Here is a 19,025-nt window from a genome sequence, read left to right as displayed (position 1 = left end):
AATATGCAATGTAAGTTCACCAAGTGCTCGTATTTCTATCCAAGATGCATTTGGATGACATGTTCATTTCATTTAATCATTTTCTTTATTTTAAAAAACAAATTGTAACTAAGCATTGAATTTTTTCAAATACTTAGTTTTACTTGCGAAATACCTAATTTCAATTTTAAAATACTTGATTTGGTAAATGAGATACTCAAAATGAGTATTAAAATACTGGATATTCGAATATGCAACGTAAGTTCACCAAGTGCTCGCATTTCTATCCAAGATACATTTGGATGACATGTTCATTTCATTAAATTGTTTTTTTATTGTAAAAAAAAAACAAATTTGCAACTAAGCATTGAACATTTTCAAGTATTTAGTTTTTTACGAAATACCTAATTTCAGTTTTAAAATACTTGATTTAGTAAATGAGATACTCATAATGAGTATTAAAATACTGGATATTCGAATATGCAACGTAAGTTCACCAAGTGCTCGGATTTCCTTCTAAGATGCATTTGGATGACATGTTCAAGGACTTTTCAGCATCTACAAAGCTTTGAAAGAGAAAAATAGGTTTGAAGCGAATATTTGAAGATTTCCAAACAATGTTCTTCGAGAGAATAGCCTCTGATAGGAACGAGTAGCATAATTCGTGGATTTACAATTTACATAGAAATATGAAGTCGGATACCCGTCGATAGTCATAGTCCAGTAGGTCGAAATAAAATGACATGCAATTCACCCTTGATAAATAATTAAAGAGATTTAATTACTTCATGGAGTTGAATTAGTTTACCATAGCTTGAGGGTGCATGTTCAATTGGATAGGAAATCTCTTCGAAAGAATAGATCATTGTCGAATGAATTAAGTAGATTAGCAAGAGGTAAGTGAACCGAGATTCTCAACAAATTCATTTATCATTGAACTTTAATCAATCATTCTAGCTTATTTATTTCACCATTTAATCATTGAACCATTTCATTGAGTTTTTTTTAATAATTATAGTAGTAAACAATCATCTGAAGTATCGCTGCTAAAAATTGAATAACTGAGAATAATAATTGAGAAATACAGTCCTTAAAGGAACGATATTCATACTCTTGTACACTATATTATTACTTGATATCGTGCACTTGCGATTATTTCTAGCTTGAATATTATTAATTTTTACTAAGAATTTTACAATGAAAGTTTTGCTCGATCGCTAAGCATTGAACATTTTGAAATACTTACATTTACTTGCAAAATACCTAATTTTAATTTTAAAATACTTGATTTGCTAAATATGATACTCATAATATGTTATATAATACTGATATTTGAATATGCAACTTAAATTCAGTCATGGTTGGTTTTTCCAACTAAGATTTATTAGAATACTTATTCATGTCATTTAAAGAAATGAACACAGTTCATTACTGATCGTGGAGTAAGAGTAAGTTGTTTGTAGATCAAAATAAGCGAGTAAGTTGTTTGTAGATCAAAATAAGCACTTACTTTTAATAAAAATATAGTAGCATACTTGTCCCGGAGTAAAAGTAAGTTCTTTCTTTGTATACCGAAATAAATTGTTATTTTTATTTCATGAGGAATGATGAACAATGTATTTGTTAAAATTTCAATTGCATTGAAATTGCACTATGATGCATATTAGAAATATCCAGTATTTTATTACCTATTCTAAGCATCTCATTTATGAAATCAAGTATTTTGAAACTGAAATTAAGTATTTATCAAATAAACTAAGTACTTTAAAAGTTTCATGCTTAGTTGAGAATCTGATATTTTTTTTACAAAATAAATATCACATGAGAAGGATATGTCGTCCAAATGCATCTTTCAAGAAAAGACCAACATTTGGTAAACTTACGTTGCATATTTGAAAATCCAGTATTTTAATACCTATTATGTTTATCTCATTTATCAAATCAAGTATTTTAAAATTGAAATTAGGTATTTCTCAAGTAAAAGTAAATATTTGAAAAAATTCAATGCTTAGTTACAAATTTGTTTTTTGTTTTTTACAAAATAGATATCACATGAGAAAGATATGTCGTCCAAATGCATCTTTCAAGGAAAGACCAACACTTGGTGAACTTACGTTGCATATTCGAATATCCAGTATTTTAATACTCATTATGACTATCTCATTTATCAAATCAAGTATTTTAAAATTGAAATTAGGTATTTCGCAAGTAAAAGTAAGTATTTGAAAAAATTCAATGCTTAGTTACGAATTTGTTTTTTTTTTTACAATAAAAAATAATGAAATGAACATGTCATCCAAATGCATCTTGAATGGAAATGCGAGCATTTTGTGAACTTACGTTGCATATTCGAATATTCAGTATTTTAATATTCATTCTGAGTATTTCATTTACCAAATCAAGTATTTTAAAATTGAAATTAGGTATTTCGCAAGTAAAAATAAGTACTTCAAAAAGTTCAATGCTTAGTTGTGGATTTGTTTTTCTTTTAAAAATAAAAAAATATTTAAATGAAATGTACATGTCATCCAAATGCATCTTGGATGAAAATGCGAGCATTTGGTGAACTTACATTGCCTACTAGAATATCTAGTATTTTATTAACTTTTATGAGTATCTCAATCACCAAATCAAGTATTTTAAAACTGAAATTAGATATTTCGCAAATAAAATTAAGTACTTGAAAAAGTTCAATGCTTAATTGCGAATTTTTTTTTAAGAATAAAAAAATAATTAAATAAAATGAACATGTCATCCAAATGGATCTTGGATGGAAATACGAGCACTTGGTGAACTTGAATTGCATATTCGAATATCCAATATTTTAATACCTATTCGGAGTATCTCATTTACCAAATCAAGTATTTTAAAACTGAAATTAGGTATTTTGCAAGTAAAACTAAGTACTTGAAAAAGTTCAATGCTTAGTTGCAAATTTGTGCTTTTAAAAATAAAAAAAATAATTAAATGAAATGTACATGTCATCCAAATTGATCTTGGATGGAAATACGAGCACTTGGTGAACTTGCGTTACATTTTTGAATATCCAGTATTTTAATACCAATTCCGAGAATGTCATTTACTAAATCAAGTATTTTAAAATTCAAATTTAGTATTTCCAAGTAAAACAAAGTATTTCAAAAAGTTCAATGCTTAATTGTGAATTTTTTTTTAAAATACAAAAATATTTTAATTCAATGTACATGTCATCCAAATGTATTCGGGAATGATGAGTGGAAAATGGAAATAAAAGGACCAACAAAAATAGGAATTTATATAATTTTTTATTAGTTAAAAAGGGTAAAAAGGTAAAAATACTTGAAACATGTAGTAAATATTAAGTTGATCTTGTGTCAGGTATCAAAATACAAAAAAAAATTTATGGGTAATGAATTTTAAGTAAATGATGGACAGGTGTATTTTTCTCTAAATTACCGAAACTAGATTAACTATGTTTGATAAATAAATGTTTTTAAAGAAATATCTAACTTAACTCATATATTGTTATTCTTGCTGAGTAATCAGATCAAATGAATCATATAAATTAATATTACAAAATTAATTTGAAATACTTTTATTAATTTTTAAAATTCATTTTACACTAAGTATCTATAAAGAATATATTAGTTTTTTAGAAACAGTCAAGTTATTATTTTAAAGAATATAATATAGTATAACATATGTTTTATTTTATTTACTTGGATTGTTTATGTTTTCAGGATCTTTCGCACAAATAATTTTCTGGTCAAATGTGCGTGTTTGACAGAAACATGAGTCTGATTATTTCAATAGGCTTTGTGAAAGTCCTACAGAACTGACAAGACAAAAACAAAATTCAAGAAACTGCAGCTCTCTTTAATTCCTGCCTTCAATTCTTGTTCTTTATAGCATGTTCTGTAAAGGAATACGGTGAATTCCTGTGATGGCTGATGCTTCTCTTTTCTGTGTCTTGTTCTTGTGGTTCAATCTTTACTCATCGATTCATCAGCTTCCAAGTGCCCCAAGTTTTCTTTCTTTTATTGTTAGAAAATTTTGAGGTTATGGCTGTTTCCATTCCTTTGCTAGTTTTCTTTCTTTTATTAATCGTAACATCTGCTTCCAAGTGCCCCAAGTCCTTCAACTGCGGGAATCTTACTTCCCTGGAGTTTCCGCTGACTCTTTCTCAAAAAACTGGATGCGGGTTATTAATTGTTAATTGTACAGAGCCCGCAAATCCAAGAATCCAGCTTACCGGTGACGGAAGACAGTATCAGATTTTGGAAAAGATATCTGTAAATAGATTCAAACTCGTGGACCCTGTGATTGAAGAAGGCTTGAAAATTTCACAATCTTGTCTTTCTTTCAGTAATGTGTCTTTTCCTTTTATTCCTGCAACTTCTCTTTCATTCACCCCCAATCTCACCTTTTTCACATGCGACAATAGAAGCAATGTAAGCGAGGAAACGCAGGCTTTGTACAAAGGCTACAGGAACTACACGGGTTGTGGGGGGTTCACGGTGTTTTATTCGAACTCTACGGACCGGTTTCCCCCGGGGAGTGATGGTGTTATTCCAGATTGTGCGGCTGTACAAATGCCTGTTAAGTTGAATCAAGATTCTGGTGACCTGTTTAATATGTTGACTGCTAAATTTGAACTAGAGTGGAATGTTTCTGAAGAATGTGTTGCTTGCCACCGTAGGGGAGGGCAGTGTCTTGCTAATAATCTGAACAAATTTGAGTGCAAAGAAGGTACTTTTTCCACTTAGTAAGGTCCAAGTAATTGTATTTCCTATTGTATGGTTCCGTTTTGACTGACTTAGGTCATCTCCAACCCATAAATCTATTTTGATGCAGTTTCTGCATGAAAATAATACAGTTTATGCACCAAATATAACATTCATTTTCAACCCATTTACTTCAAATCTTACACTAAAAAGTATATTTCTAGAATATTCTTTTTGTTTATTATTTATTTATAAATTTAACAATATAATTATAATTAATGTTAACATTATTATTATTATAATTATAATTTTATTTTTATTAATAGTTAAATTTATTTATTTGATTCTTATATATATTAACTCTAATATTTATAATACGAATTAATACAAATGTTTCGTTACTAAAATTGACATAATTTTAATACAGATAATTTATTTTTAAAACTTAATATGAATCCAAATTCAAACATCTGAACAACTATATTCCTCTCACAAATGATCAATTAAAGCATTTCGTAGTGTATAGTGAACATCTTTGTCTTTTATCCTTTTATATCGAGCGATAAATTCTTGAAATCTGATATTCTCATCGACAATCATTTCTACATCCGAAGTTGGTGCTTCTCATATCTTCAATGGGTGCGCTAAGGTCACGTTCATCTTCGATAATCATATTGTGCATTATAATACATGATGTCATTGTATCATGTAAATGATGTTTCTTCCAAGCACGTGCTGGAGATGCCACAATCGCAAACCGAGATTGGAGAACACCAAATGCACGCTCCATGTCTTTTCTATAGGATTCTTGTTTCATTGCAAAATATTTCCTTTTTGGACCGTGTGGATCGTGGATAGATTGTACAATAGTTGACCATTTAGGATAAATACCATCAGCCAAGTAATATCTTGTATCACATTCTTTTCCTCCAATTGTATAATGAGCTCGAGGGGCAATACCTTGTGCGATGTTGGAAAATAGATTGGACGATCCCAAAGCATTTATGTCATTATTAGATCCGGGCATACCAAAATATGCATGCCATATCCAAATGTCGTAGTCAGCTACTGCTTCTAAAATTATTGTTGGAGAACCACTACGACCTGCATACTGACCCGCCCAAGCCGTTGGACAATTTTTCCACTTCCAATACATGCAATCAAGACTTCCCAACATTCCAGGGAATCCGCGTTGTTTACCAATATAAAGTAACCTGACAACATCATTGGCAGTAGGAGATCTCATGTATCGCTCAGCAAAAACTTCCACCACAGCTCGACAAAAGCGTTGCATGCATTGAATTGCAGTGGACTCTCCAATTTTGATATATTCATCTGTAGCATCCGCGGGTAATGCATAAGCTAAAATTCGCAAAGCAGCAGTTGTTTTTTGAATAGTCGATAGCCCTAAACGTCTCACACTATCACTTCTTTGTGTGAAGTAAATATCATGATTTTTTACTTCATCAACAATACGAAGAAAAAGATTTCGAGACATTCGAAATCTCCGTCGAAACATTGCTTCGTTATATCTTGGGTTATCGGCAAAGTAATCGTTGAACAGATTACGGTCGGTAATTTCCCGATCACGGTGAATTACTATATGACCTGGTATTGAACATGGACAACCCGAAAATGACACATTTGAGAAATATTTTGGTGATTTTGGAGGATCGAGATCTAATTTAGGAGATTATTGATCATATACCTTGTTTGTCATTTTTATGTTTTTATTCGCATTGTTATAATTGTAATTTTCAATAATGTATTATCTTCGAATTTGTATTCCAATTATGTATTATCTTTGTATTTTGTATTTCAATTGGGTATTGTAATTTTAATTTCAAAATTTTGCTGTTGTTTTTTCTGATATTTTATCAATTATATATTTACGAGAGTTCAAAATGTCAAAAATAAAATAAAAAACTAGAAATATTTTTATAAATTTTCTAATATAATTATAATTATTTTTTTGTTTTAATTTTTATTATGAATTATATTTTATATCAACAATTTTTTAATTTTACTCATCAATTATATAATATTATTATTAAAAATATTTAATACATATTTATATAAATTAAAAAACATTAAAAAAAGGCCAAACCCAGCGCCAAAATGGCGCTGGGTTTCTCCTAGCGCAGAGGAGGGAGGCTGCGCCATTTCGGAGAAATGGCGCACCTCCGTTGGAGCAGAAAACCCTGCGTTATCATAGCGTTGGTTGGAGATGCTCAATCGTAACTTTCAAAAAGTCACAGAGAAAGGTTTGAGAGAAGAGAAAAATAGGATTTTGATTTTCTTTTCGATCTTGCGACTTATCGGTTTATCCAATCGACGAACCGATTTCAGTTCTGGTTAACGTGATTTGTTTTCTTTATACTAAGTTTGGCTCTGGCACTTAGTCCTGGACCTTCTCCTATATATGGTATGTTCAGCTTATCGCTTCCATCTGCCCATTTCAGTCCATTTTTCATCTCTTGATAAGGAAAAAATACATCCTTACGTTAAGTAGTGACAAATTCTCGAAACCAAAAAGTTGATTGTCTAATGTGAAGGTTTCTACTAGGTGAATCCGGGCTATCTACCGGGGAGAAGGTTCTAATTGGTAAATCTTGTGCTGCCTTTAGTCAATTAATCGGTTTTTAAATCTCTTTAATAAATTGATATCCTGTCTTTTTTATTTTTAGGAATGGCCATAATTGTAACAGTTGCAGTTGTTGCAGCCTTTATCATAATTTACATCAGAAGAAAACGTCGTTTCAAAAGATTACAACTTGTTTTGAACCAAGAAACTAATCCAAATGTTGAAAATTTTCTATTCAATCATGAATATCTGGCTCCAAAAAAATATAAATATTCTCAAATCAAGAAAATAACAAAATCATTTAGTGAGAAGCTCGGGCAAGGAGGATATGGAAGCGTGTACAAAGGGAAGCTACCTAATGGGCAATTTGTTGCTGTCAAGCTTTTGACAGAGACAAAAAGCAATGGAGAAGATTTCATTAATGAAGTTGCGAGCATCAGCAGAACTTCCCATGTGAATATTGTGAATCTGTTGGGATTTTGCTACGAAAAGAACAGAAGAGCTTTGGTCTATGAATTTATGCCCAACAAATCATTAGACAAATTCATCAGCACCAATGAATCACTCAATAAGAATTGCAGCCTGGATTGGGAAACTTTGTCTAAGATCGCAGTTGGTATTGCTCGAGGTTTAGAATACCTTCACAAAGGTTGCAACACGAGGATTGTTCATTTCGACATCAAGCCTCAAAATATTCTTTTGGATGAAGATTTTTGTCCCAAAATCTCTGATTTTGGGCTTGCTAAACTATGCAAAAAGAAGCAGAGTATTTTATCTTTGGCTGGGACAAGAGGGACTATCGGATACATTGCTCCTGAAGTATTCTCCAGGAATTTTGGAGGAGTTTCTCACAAGTCAGACGTCTACAGCTATGGGATGATTCTTGAAATGGCTGGAGCAAGAAACATTGTCGGCCTTGGATCAATGCAATCCAGCGAAAATTATTTTCCAGATAAAATCTATGAGCAAGTAATATTACATGAAACTGAAAACGTGGAAGCAGATGCAAGTGAAAAAGAAGAAGCCACAAGGAAGATGTTTTTGGTGGGATTTTGGTGCATTCAAACCGTCCCGTCAGACAGGCCATCGATGTCTAAGGTTGTGGAAATGTTAGAAGGTAGTCTTGATTCCATACTGATTCCACCGAAGCCATATCTATTTACTCCGGTGTCACTAGGGCAAGAATTATCCCCATCTGCGTCTGGAAATGCAGAGATAGAAAGTTCTATTGAGGGAGAGCATTACAATTAGCTAGTGTTGCCTGTGCCAATTGATATTCTAAGCAAAAGACTGGGAATTTCATGTAGAACATATTCATTGTGTCTGAGTAAGAGAGTCGTGTTTCAGAAGTCTATCCAAATCTCTAGATTGACATGAAGACAATTTTCATATTTTATAATTGTACTTTATGTTTTATTGTTTATAGTTTAATAAATTTTAGATAAAAATTTGTGTTAGACGGTCTAACGAGTCGTATTTTGAGAGACAAATCTTTTATTTGGATCATCTATGAAAAAAATTATTTTTTATTCTAAGAGTATTACTGAGTTGACCCGTCTCACAGATAAAGATTCGTGAGACCGTCTCACAAGAGACATACTTTAAATTTTATGGACTCGTTAAAATTTCATTGAAATTTTAAATATTTACAAATTTTTGTGAAGTTTATAAAAATTTAAAATTAATATATCATATTTTTAAACTATACGACACTCTTTAAAGTCATCGATTATCTTGCATAGAATCCGCATTTAAAAGTCATTGATTCTCCCACACTGAGTACACATTTTACGCACAAGTAGAATTCAATATTCATCGCTTTGAGAAATTCGTGTATTAAAAGGTCGTACATATATATTTGGACTACTCAATTTCTCTCATATCTTTTTTATCATATCATTTTCTTTTGTTATTTATCATATTCTTTCAACAAATGCATATATTTTATTATACTTTTCAATTATTACAATTTTTTAGGCAATTAATGATATGTAATTTTTTTATTTACAATGTTTTTAGCTATCATTCTCTTTAATGTAAAATGACAATAATTGTTATTCGATATTTTTACTTTCTTAGTCATCTATAATTTTTTAAACACTTATATTTGATAACATATAAACTGTATATTATTGTAACAATCTATCATCACATAAAAAGTATTTACACGTTGATAAAAAAAATATTGATTTAATGTTTCCATTTATTTTAATTTATAAAAATAATATTTTTGTCAATAGATCATCTTTTACCGACTCTTATTACACTTATTTTAATACACTTATTTTAATAATTCATATTAATTCATAAATATAATGACCACATTTAAATTACTAAATTATTATTATCTCCAAAAAATAATATCTTTAATTTTCTTAATTGTTTAAATATCTTCACGGGATAATTTATGTATCTTTATTTTGAAAAAAAAAAATTATTGCATTTATAAAGTTTGAATAGTAAATATAACTTTATAGTATATTACATTTATTAAATAAATACACAATTACACACATGGACTTTTGTTTTAGTTTTTCCCACATATAAACACTGTTTTTCAGAAGTATCCCATATAAAATATCTAAGAAACTGACTTATATTATAAATCAAACAATTTTTTATACCCCGTATAAAATGCGTTTCACCCAATATGACATAAATGTAAACTTATTATGTATGTTAAAAAAATTTATCATTTATTTAAATTATATCCCATTTTATGTATCATCAACCCCTTTATTCATGTGAAATAAATATCTTTATTTTACTTATCAATTTTTATATACATATACCTTGCCAGTCTTGAGATATAACACCAAACATAATATTATTTATCATTTAAAATTGTAAGTTATTGCTAATAATAGATTAAATCAATTATATTATATATTATTTGTTCGTAACGATCGATATTCTAACATTAAATGTACAAGACAGCCTCACTTAGTTGACTGATCATACTTCCAGATGACCCGGCAGAACAAATGGAAGGACGCATTTCTGATTTCTTGAATTTTTAATTACCAAAACGCCTTGTAAAGAGGTAATTCTCAATGTTGAGAATTACGGGTTAATCAACTAATTTTGCTAATGTATCACTACACAAGTCAATATCAACGTATCACTACACAAGTCAACGTCATATAAGCACGACATGAACGACACATTTCTGTCATGTCGAGAAAATAACTAAAAAATAAAAAATTAAATATAACGAACTAAAAATGAAATTTCATCACGTAAAAAACCAAAACAAACTTTTGAAATGCAACTACTTTCTAGAGAGCCGGCCTAAAGGGCGTTTCCTAATCAACATATAGGTTAAACATTGAAGTGAAATAAGTTTTTTGTATCACTCAAAAGTTTTTATATAGTTGTTCTCAGAATATTGTTTCGAGTCTTTCAAAACGTTACAAATTCCACAATTATATAGTAAATTTCAAAATTTTATCCATTAATTTCGAGGTTTTGTTGTATCCTTTAAAAGTATCAAAATATACATTTTAATGTTAGCATCAGACCGAGTTTGGCAAGTCAAAAGATGTTATTAGGGTCCAATTTAATAAAAAAATTCTGGGAATTTTTGCATTGGACAGACTTTAATTTGTGTTAGTTTAGAATTTTATATCCAAATTTCCTTTAAAAGTTTGTAGAAGGAAGTCCGATTCAATTTCATTTCATTAACTTACATCTCATACTGGAATGTTCCATTTCTTATATCTTTGTTTCATCTAGAGTTTGAGACGAGTGGAATCAAGCCGCCTGATACATGGATTGATGAATTTCATAGCTTCAAATCATTTCATTCAACTGCAACTTAATGTTGCGTTTGGATTAATGAATTTCAAATGTATTTTTTTTTGTTAAAAAATAATATCATAAACTTCAAATTCACACTTCACGTGTTTATATAGTATTTCATGTTAATTATGAAATATTTTAACTTCATGTAATAACTATGTTATTTGAAATTCATTCTAGTTCGTATTACTATTTTGTAAATAAGCAAGATATATATTTCAGATTTGATATATTGTTTTATCGTAAAAAAAAACTATAATAAAAATCCATATATGAATTTCAAATCAATCTTCTCAAAGTACGAAAAATATTCGATTTTTCATTTTCTGACATATTTATTTATGAATATAATTTAAGTATTTTCCACTGGATTTTGATACATAGATTTTTTTATCAATAAAAGTATTCTATAAGATTTTTTTTATTCGCATTCAGTTTAGTGCACCCGACTACAAAGTCAATAAAATTATTGAACATGATATTTCTTAGGTCATCTCCAACCCATAAATCTATTTCGGTGCAATTTCTGCATCAAATATAACATTCATCTCCAACTCATTTACTTCAAATCTTACTCTAAAAAAGAATATTCTCATAATATTTTATTTGATTTATTTAATAATTTTAAAAATATTATTATTTAAAGATATCTAATTAATAAAATTGTGGGGACCCGGACGCTAATCATGTTCATAATTACTTTTTGGGACTAATTAATCAATTAGAATAAACAGGGTCTAATTTTTTTTTTTTAAAATACAAAGCGGAAACGTAATGTAATTTAATCAAATTACATATTAAACATAAACATACAAATCCTGTGTTATCTACAAGGATTCAACTAGGTTCAACTATATATCAGTGCTAAATCCTAAGTTGCTTCAGAGCCCGGATCTCCACGTTATCTATCTTCTCTCATCCTCTTCTTGACCCTGATCCAACCCCACCTGTTGTCATGCACACATACAAAACAAGATAACAGCCGGATAACTCCGGTGAGAATGAATCTCAGTATAAACAATGTATACATGCAATCATATAAAAACATATATAAAATCATATAATAAATATTCATAACATGTATCAAATCAGAAACATAAATCAATATCAAACAATGAATCATGCTCAGACTCAGACTCGACTCAAACAACGCGTCGTCTCAGACTCGACTCAACTCTAACCTAGGGATCCCCATGTCTGGATATTGCTAATTATATCGAATCTTCGTTGATAGGAATGAATCCACCCTAAACGGCATCGATATAATTCATATATCCAGTATCTGGGCGAAACATCCGCAGAATTGACGAATCAGTCGAGAATTAGTGTCTGGGCGAAACAGCCTCAGAATTGACGACTCAGTCAAGAATTAAGCGAATCAGCCAATAACTAGACGAATCAGCCAGTAATTAAGCGAATCAGCCAAAGTTTAGACGAATCAGTCGATAATTAGACGAATCAGCCAATAACCAGACGAATCAGCCGGTGACTAGACGAATCAGCCAATGACTAAACGACTCAGTAGTCAATACATGCAGTGGCTATAAATCAATAGACAACAAAATCAATCTCATCCATTACAAATATCAATGTAATAAACTAAGTATGTGATTTAGGGAGACTCGAGTCAAACCTCACTCGAGTTGTGCAATCCCAACTCAACATTAATTTATACATTTCTTTCTGATACTCTCACTCGGTCGAAATCTCGAACCCCAAGCCTGTTAATACTCAATCTGACAATAACGATATCGAGGGTACGGTATCAATACACCATTCAATCAGTACTGGATATAATCAGAATTCAATCAAATTCTGTTTCAATAACATAAAGTCATAGTCTCAATATACCCAACAATATCATATCTCTCAGATATCAATTCCAACATCTCATAATCAATAACAATTCAATTCTGATATCAAATCGATTCCAAAACAACTCTGAAAATCATAACAATTCCATATGGTATTTGTTCTTCCGTCCGGATTCGATTATACGATGTCTAACATACCAAGAATATCATATATGAATCATATCAGATTCTAACAATACCATAATTTCAGAACATATCAAAACGTAGCAAAACTTACGTCCAGTTGTAGCCTATGTCGATAGGAACTCAATACCGGAGTCGGATTCAAAATCGGACGAGCGGATTTCTCACAAAAGACGTAAGGATTTTTCACTATTTTCCAGAAACCTTTTCTCGATCCTTTATCCTTCTTTCTGAAGAATTTCAAAGTGTTATTCGTTTATATATATCCCAATTGCATGGTTCTGAAACGTGTCTACTTTTCACCACTTTCAGGCGGCGCTCGGGCGGTAAGAAAGTACCGCTCGGGCGCGGCACTTTCTGCCCGGATGCTTGGCTTATCACACATTGGCGCTCGGGCGGTAATATTCTACCGCTCGGGCACCAAACGTTCTGCCTGAAATCCAAACTTATGGTGCATTGGCGCTCGGGCGGTCTCTTTCTACCGCTCGGGAGCCACGAGTTCTGTACAAAATCTTGTTTGTCTTGCACCGACGCCCGGCTTTTCCACGTGAGCTCCTACAACCTCAATTCTGTCAATTAATCAACATCTGATTACATTATTTAAATCTCGGGCATTACAAAAATAATATATTATTATTATATAAACAATATTTATAATTTTTAATATTAATATTTATTTAAAAAAAACAAAAAAAATAGAGCTCTGAGCTCCCCCTCTGAGCCAAATTTGGCGCAGAGGGGAAATGGAGCTCCGTTGGAGAATTCATGCTATTTTGGTGCAAGGGTTGAAGATGTCCTTAGGTCCTAGAGGCCTCTAATCGAGAATGTTGGGGGACACCCGCAATGGTGGGTTGTTATAGCACCTATCAACTCATCAAAAATAGTGAGGTCCATTGCCACATATTTATTGTAACAATATATTTCTTTTACTCATATTCTTTTTAACATTAAAACTCATTATTTATGGGTCTCACTGTCTACTCAATCATCATAAATTTTTTTAATATTAAATAAACATGTTTTACAATATTTAAATCATTATTATTCTAATTTTTAAAAATAATCTTACTTTTTAATAAAATAGTTTTATTAATTTTAAAAAATAATATTATTATTATATAAATATTTTATTAAATAAAGTAGATGTTCGAAAGAAATACTACTACAGAAAAATTATTTAAACAAGACATGAACACGATTTATTTAAAATTATAATATAATTAAAAATTTAAAAAAACATAAAAATAAAAAATTCAAAAAAATGATTAATTTAAAAAATGTTTTTTAAAAATAAAAAATCCAAAAGAAACCTAAAAAAATAAAATAAAAATAAAAATAATAAATAAGAGAGAGGCGTTCATTTAAAAGAATGAACAGTGGGGGTGTCCCCATTGCACATCAAGTTCCTGGAAAGATGAACTTGACTAGGACCATTTTGTTTCCTTAGTTGACTGATTCATGATTCCGGGTCTCTTCATCCACACAAGTTCTTCTGATTCAGGCGATGCCGCCATGTCTTCTTCCACCATTGTTCTGCTCCACACGTTTACTTGCACATCGTGGATTCTAGCATTGGCCCTTGTTAATGGTGCGACATTTACGGTCATGAACAAGTGTACTCAAACCATTTGGCCTGCGATTTCGGGCACCCCATCACTTAATTCAACAGGATTCGAGCTCCCCAAGGGTGGCAACAGAGTGTTGCAAGTTCCAAAAGGGTGGGTGGGTAAGTTTTGGGGCAGAACAGGGTGCATTTTCGATGCCAATGGCAAAGGCTCCTGCAGTACTGGCGACTGCGGTTCCGGACAAATAGAGTGCGAAGGCGCCAATTTCGGTGACTCCACTGCAACTTTAGCGGAGTTCTCCATCGAATCTTTCAATTCCACGGACTTTTACGATATCAGCCTCATCAATGGCTTCAACTTACCCATGATGATAGATGCCAGAGGCAGATCAGGACAACACTGCCAATCCACAGGCTGCACAGAGGACATGAACCGGCTGTGCCCAGCGGACCTGAGAACTAAAAGTGGCGATGCGTGCCAGAACAAGTGCAAGGCGACCGGTACACAACGTTCATCGGTGTGCGGGCTGACAAATTATTTGAAGTTGTTCAAGAATGCGTGTCCCATGGCTTTCATCTTCCCGACCGATGATGCCAATGCAGTACTCACTTGCACCGCCGGGGATTATGTCATCACTTTCTGTCCCTCCGAACTAAGGTACCACGATTTAACCAACAATTGGCCAACTGGCAATAGCATTCATTTATATATAAAAAAACGAGGAATGAATGTCGTATTTTATTTAAAAATTTATAATTATAAATTCTAATATTGTGTTTGGACGGAGGTATTCGAAGCCATGAATTCAAGTTTTCCATTCTAAAAAGAAGTCAGTATACTCTTTCTTTTCAAAAAAAAAAAAGGAAGATAAAACAAAATGTAATAAGAATTTTTAAAAAACTTTATTACACATTTTTTACTGGAAAGTGGGAAATTTTCATCTTATATTACAATTATAACATATTACTGAGATATGTTTTAATTTATGGGTAAGTGTATTATAGTATAATCTCATATTCTATCATACATTTGGTTCATGTTCTATGTTTTTTTAGGTCGTATTATATTCAAATTCTCTCCTTTGCCATGCTTTTACGAATCTGAAAAATGCCCAAGATATATTGACCGTGTTCCGTTGAGATAACTAAAGCTAAATCAAGAATCTCTCGAGACATAATTTTGGTAGCAACCTGTTACGATTTTGTTGACCATGGAGACTTGCAAACTTATTTGATTTTATCAATCATTCCAAACACTGCAGCCTGCAAAATGAAACGTGCAGCCGGCCATTTCAGTGCGGCAGCATCACCAACATCAGCTATCCCTTCTGGGGAGCGAATCGTCCCAGAAATTGCGGCTTTCCAGGTTTCCAGTTAACCAACTGCGAGAGCAATGTCCCACTTCTCACCATTGCTTCAAGAGCTTATCAAGTCCTGGGAATCAATCACTCGTCACAAACTCTACAAGTAGCAAGACAGGACTTATGGGACAATACATGTCCGAGTGTTCTCTACAACACAACTTTAGATCCAAACCTTTTCAGCTTTCCTCAAAACTATATTTACAAGAATGTCACCCTGTACTACCATTGCATCAGTGTGCCAGTTGATAACCACCAGTTTACCTGCCATACAGATGGCATCAATACTCTAAATTATTTCGTGGGAGAAGAGGCATCCAAGATAGTATCCACTCCCACATGCAACAATAGTATTTCTGTTCCAGTAAATCCGTCTGCTGCAGAGGCTTTGTCCGAATATTTTGCTTCACCTAATGATTTGAAGGATGCTCTTGCCCAGGGATTTTCAATCCAATGGTTAAATTCCATTGCCAGCTGCCAGGGTTGTGTTCGATCAGGCGGTGTTTGTGGGTATGGCCTGGATTCAGCATTGCCTAGCTGTGACATTGCAAAGAATGTGCTGGAGGTGGCTACTACAACAGGTATTTGCAAGTTTCATCCTACTCATAGTTTTTATGTAGTGGTGAATAGATTTCACCACAATTGTACAAATTTACATACACTTTTGACTGGCTCAACGTGATTTGTTTTCTTTATACTAGGTTTGACTCCGACACTTAGCCCCGGACCTTCTCCATTTTATAATACCGGTATGGTATGTTCAGCTTATAGCTTCCAGCTGCCCATTTCGGTCCATTTTTCATCTCTTGATCAGGAAAAAAAATCTATCATTACGTTAAGTTGTGACAAATTCTTGAAACCAAAAAGTTGATTGTCTAATAATGTGAAAGTTTCTACCAGGTGAATCCAGGCAATCTACCGTGAAGAAGGTTCTAATTGGTAAATCTTGTGCTGCCTTCAGTCCATTAATCGGTTTTAAATCTCTTTAATATATTGATATCCTGTCTTTTTTATTTTTAGGAATGGCCATAACTGTGACTGTTGCAGTTGTTGCAGCCTTTATCATAGTTTGCATCAGAAGAAAACGTCGCTTCAAAAGATTACAACTTGTTTTGAACCAAGAAGCTAATTCAAATGTTGAAAGTTTTCTACTCAATCATGAATATCTGGCTCCAAAAAAATATAAATATTCTCAAATCAAGAAAATAACAAAATCATTTAGTGAGGAGCTCGGGCATGGAGGATATGGAAGCGTGTACAAAGGGACGCTACCTAATGGGCAATTTGTTGCTGTCAAGCTTTTGACAGAGACAAAAAGCAATGGAGAAGATTTCATTAATGAAGTTGCGAGCATCAGCAGAACTTCCCATGTGAATATCGTGAATCTGTTGGGATTTTGCTACGAAAAGAACAGAAGAGCTTTGGTCTATGAATTTATGCCCAACAAATCATTAGACAAATTTATCAGCACCAATGAATCACTCAATAAGAATTGCAGCCTGGATTGGGAAACTTTGTCTAAGATCGCAGTTGGTATTGCTCGAGGTTTAGAATACCTTCACAAAGGTTGCAACACGAGGATTGTTCATTTCGACATCAAGCCTCAAAATATTCTATTGGATGAAGATTTTTGTCCCAAAATCTCTGATTTTGGGCTTGCTAAACTATGCAAAAAGAAGCAGAGTATTTTATCTATGGCTGGGACAAGAGGGACTATCGGATACATTGCTCCTGAAGTATTCTCCAGGAATTTTGGAGGAGTTTCTCACAAGTCGGACGTCTACAGCTATGGGATGATGATTCTTGAAATGGCTGGAGCAAGAAACATTGTCGGCCTTGGATCAATCCAATCCAGCGAAAATTATTTTCCAGATAAAATCTATGAGCAAGTAATATTACATGAAACTGAAAACGTGGAAGCAGATGCAAGTGAAAAAGAAGAAGCCACAAGGAAAATGTTTTTGGTGGGATTTTGGTGCATTCAAACCATCCCGTCAGACAGGCCATCGATGTCTAAGGTTGTGGAAATGTTAGAAGGTAGTCTTGATTCCATACCGATTCCACCGAAGCCATATCTATTTACTCCGGCGTCACTAGGGCAAGAATTATCCCCATCTGTGTCTGGAAATGCAGAGATAGAAAGTTCTATTGAGGGAGAGCATTACAATTAGCTAGTGTTGCTTGTGCCAATTGATATTCTAAGCAAAAGACCGGGAATTTCATGTAGAACATATTCATTGTATAGTAAGAGAGTGGTGTTTACTTTCTTCCTCTTATTTGTTTTCTAGTTTGACGTAGATAGATTGCAGTGTTTCGATTTTATGTGTATCTACTAGAGATGCCGAGTGTACTTGTATTTGTAATTATTTTTACCTCTTTTCATGGAATTACTTCATTAAAAAAAAAAAAAAGATTGGTGTTTTAGAAGTCTATCCAAATCTCTAGGTTGAAATCAAGAACATTTTCACATTTTATAATTTTACTTTATGTTTTATTACTTATAGCTCAATAAATTTCATGGAGTAGTTAAAATAATATATGGAATTTTCTTAATTGTTTAAATATCTTGAGTGAGTCTAACGTGAGATCGTCTCACGGATCCTAATCTGTGATACCGTCTCACAACCTTATTCATATTCACAATAAAAAGTAATATTCTTAGCATAAAAAATAATATTTTTTCATGAATGATCCAAATAAGAGACTCGTCTCACAAATACGACTCGTGAGACTGTCTCACACAAGTTTTTATCAAATTTCTTAACGGGATAATTTGTATATCTTTATTTTGGGAAAAATTCATTGTATCTATAAAGTTTAAACAGTAAATATAACTTTATAGTACAATATATTTATTAAATATTATACAATTATATACATATATATATATACACACACACACTTAAAAACTTCGAGTGGAAACTCTGTAAAACAAAACCTTTGAGTTGAGAGTAAGATCAAGCAAGTAGCTAAACAAACTCTCCCACTGTCCACTGACTAATAATATTTGAATATTCATGGGAAAAGTGAGATTGT

The 19,025-nt window shown here is 32.2% G+C and overlaps 1 protein-coding gene across 3 annotated transcripts; it reads left to right on the top strand.

Moving 5' to 3' along the window:
- The first annotated feature begins 13,892 nt into the window (after window positions 1-13,892).
- On the top strand, window positions 13,893-18,381 carry LOC140806067 (LEAF RUST 10 DISEASE-RESISTANCE LOCUS RECEPTOR-LIKE PROTEIN KINASE-like 2.4). Of its 3 annotated transcripts, XM_073162520.1 has the most exons (6): window positions 13,893-13,910; window positions 14,468-15,286; window positions 15,891-16,570; window positions 16,691-16,738; window positions 16,890-16,928; window positions 17,010-18,381. In XM_073162520.1, exons 2-6 carry the CDS (start codon window positions 14,523-14,525, stop codon window positions 18,158-18,160), a joined length of 2,682 nt encoding a protein of 893 aa, XP_073018621.1. In that variant the 5' UTR covers window positions 13,893-13,910; window positions 14,468-14,522; the 3' UTR covers window positions 18,161-18,381. The 3 variants fall into 3 exon arrangements, with proteins under 3 accessions (XP_073018621.1, XP_073018620.1, XP_073018622.1); XM_073162519.1 differs by lacking the exon at window positions 13,893-13,910 and having other exon boundaries at window positions 14,435-15,286; XM_073162521.1 differs by lacking the exons at window positions 13,893-13,910; window positions 16,691-16,738 and having other exon boundaries at window positions 14,435-15,286; window positions 17,010-18,380.
- The last annotated feature ends 644 nt before the right edge of the window (window positions 18,382-19,025 follow it).

This window comes from Primulina eburnea, chromosome 11 (genome assembly GCF_022965805.1).
Source record: "Primulina eburnea isolate SZY01 chromosome 11, ASM2296580v1, whole genome shotgun sequence".
Taxonomy (NCBI): domain Eukaryota; kingdom Viridiplantae; phylum Streptophyta; class Magnoliopsida; order Lamiales; family Gesneriaceae; genus Primulina; species Primulina eburnea.
The sequence above is the reverse complement of the archived record's forward strand: the minus strand, read 5'-3'. Positions and strand labels throughout refer to the sequence as shown.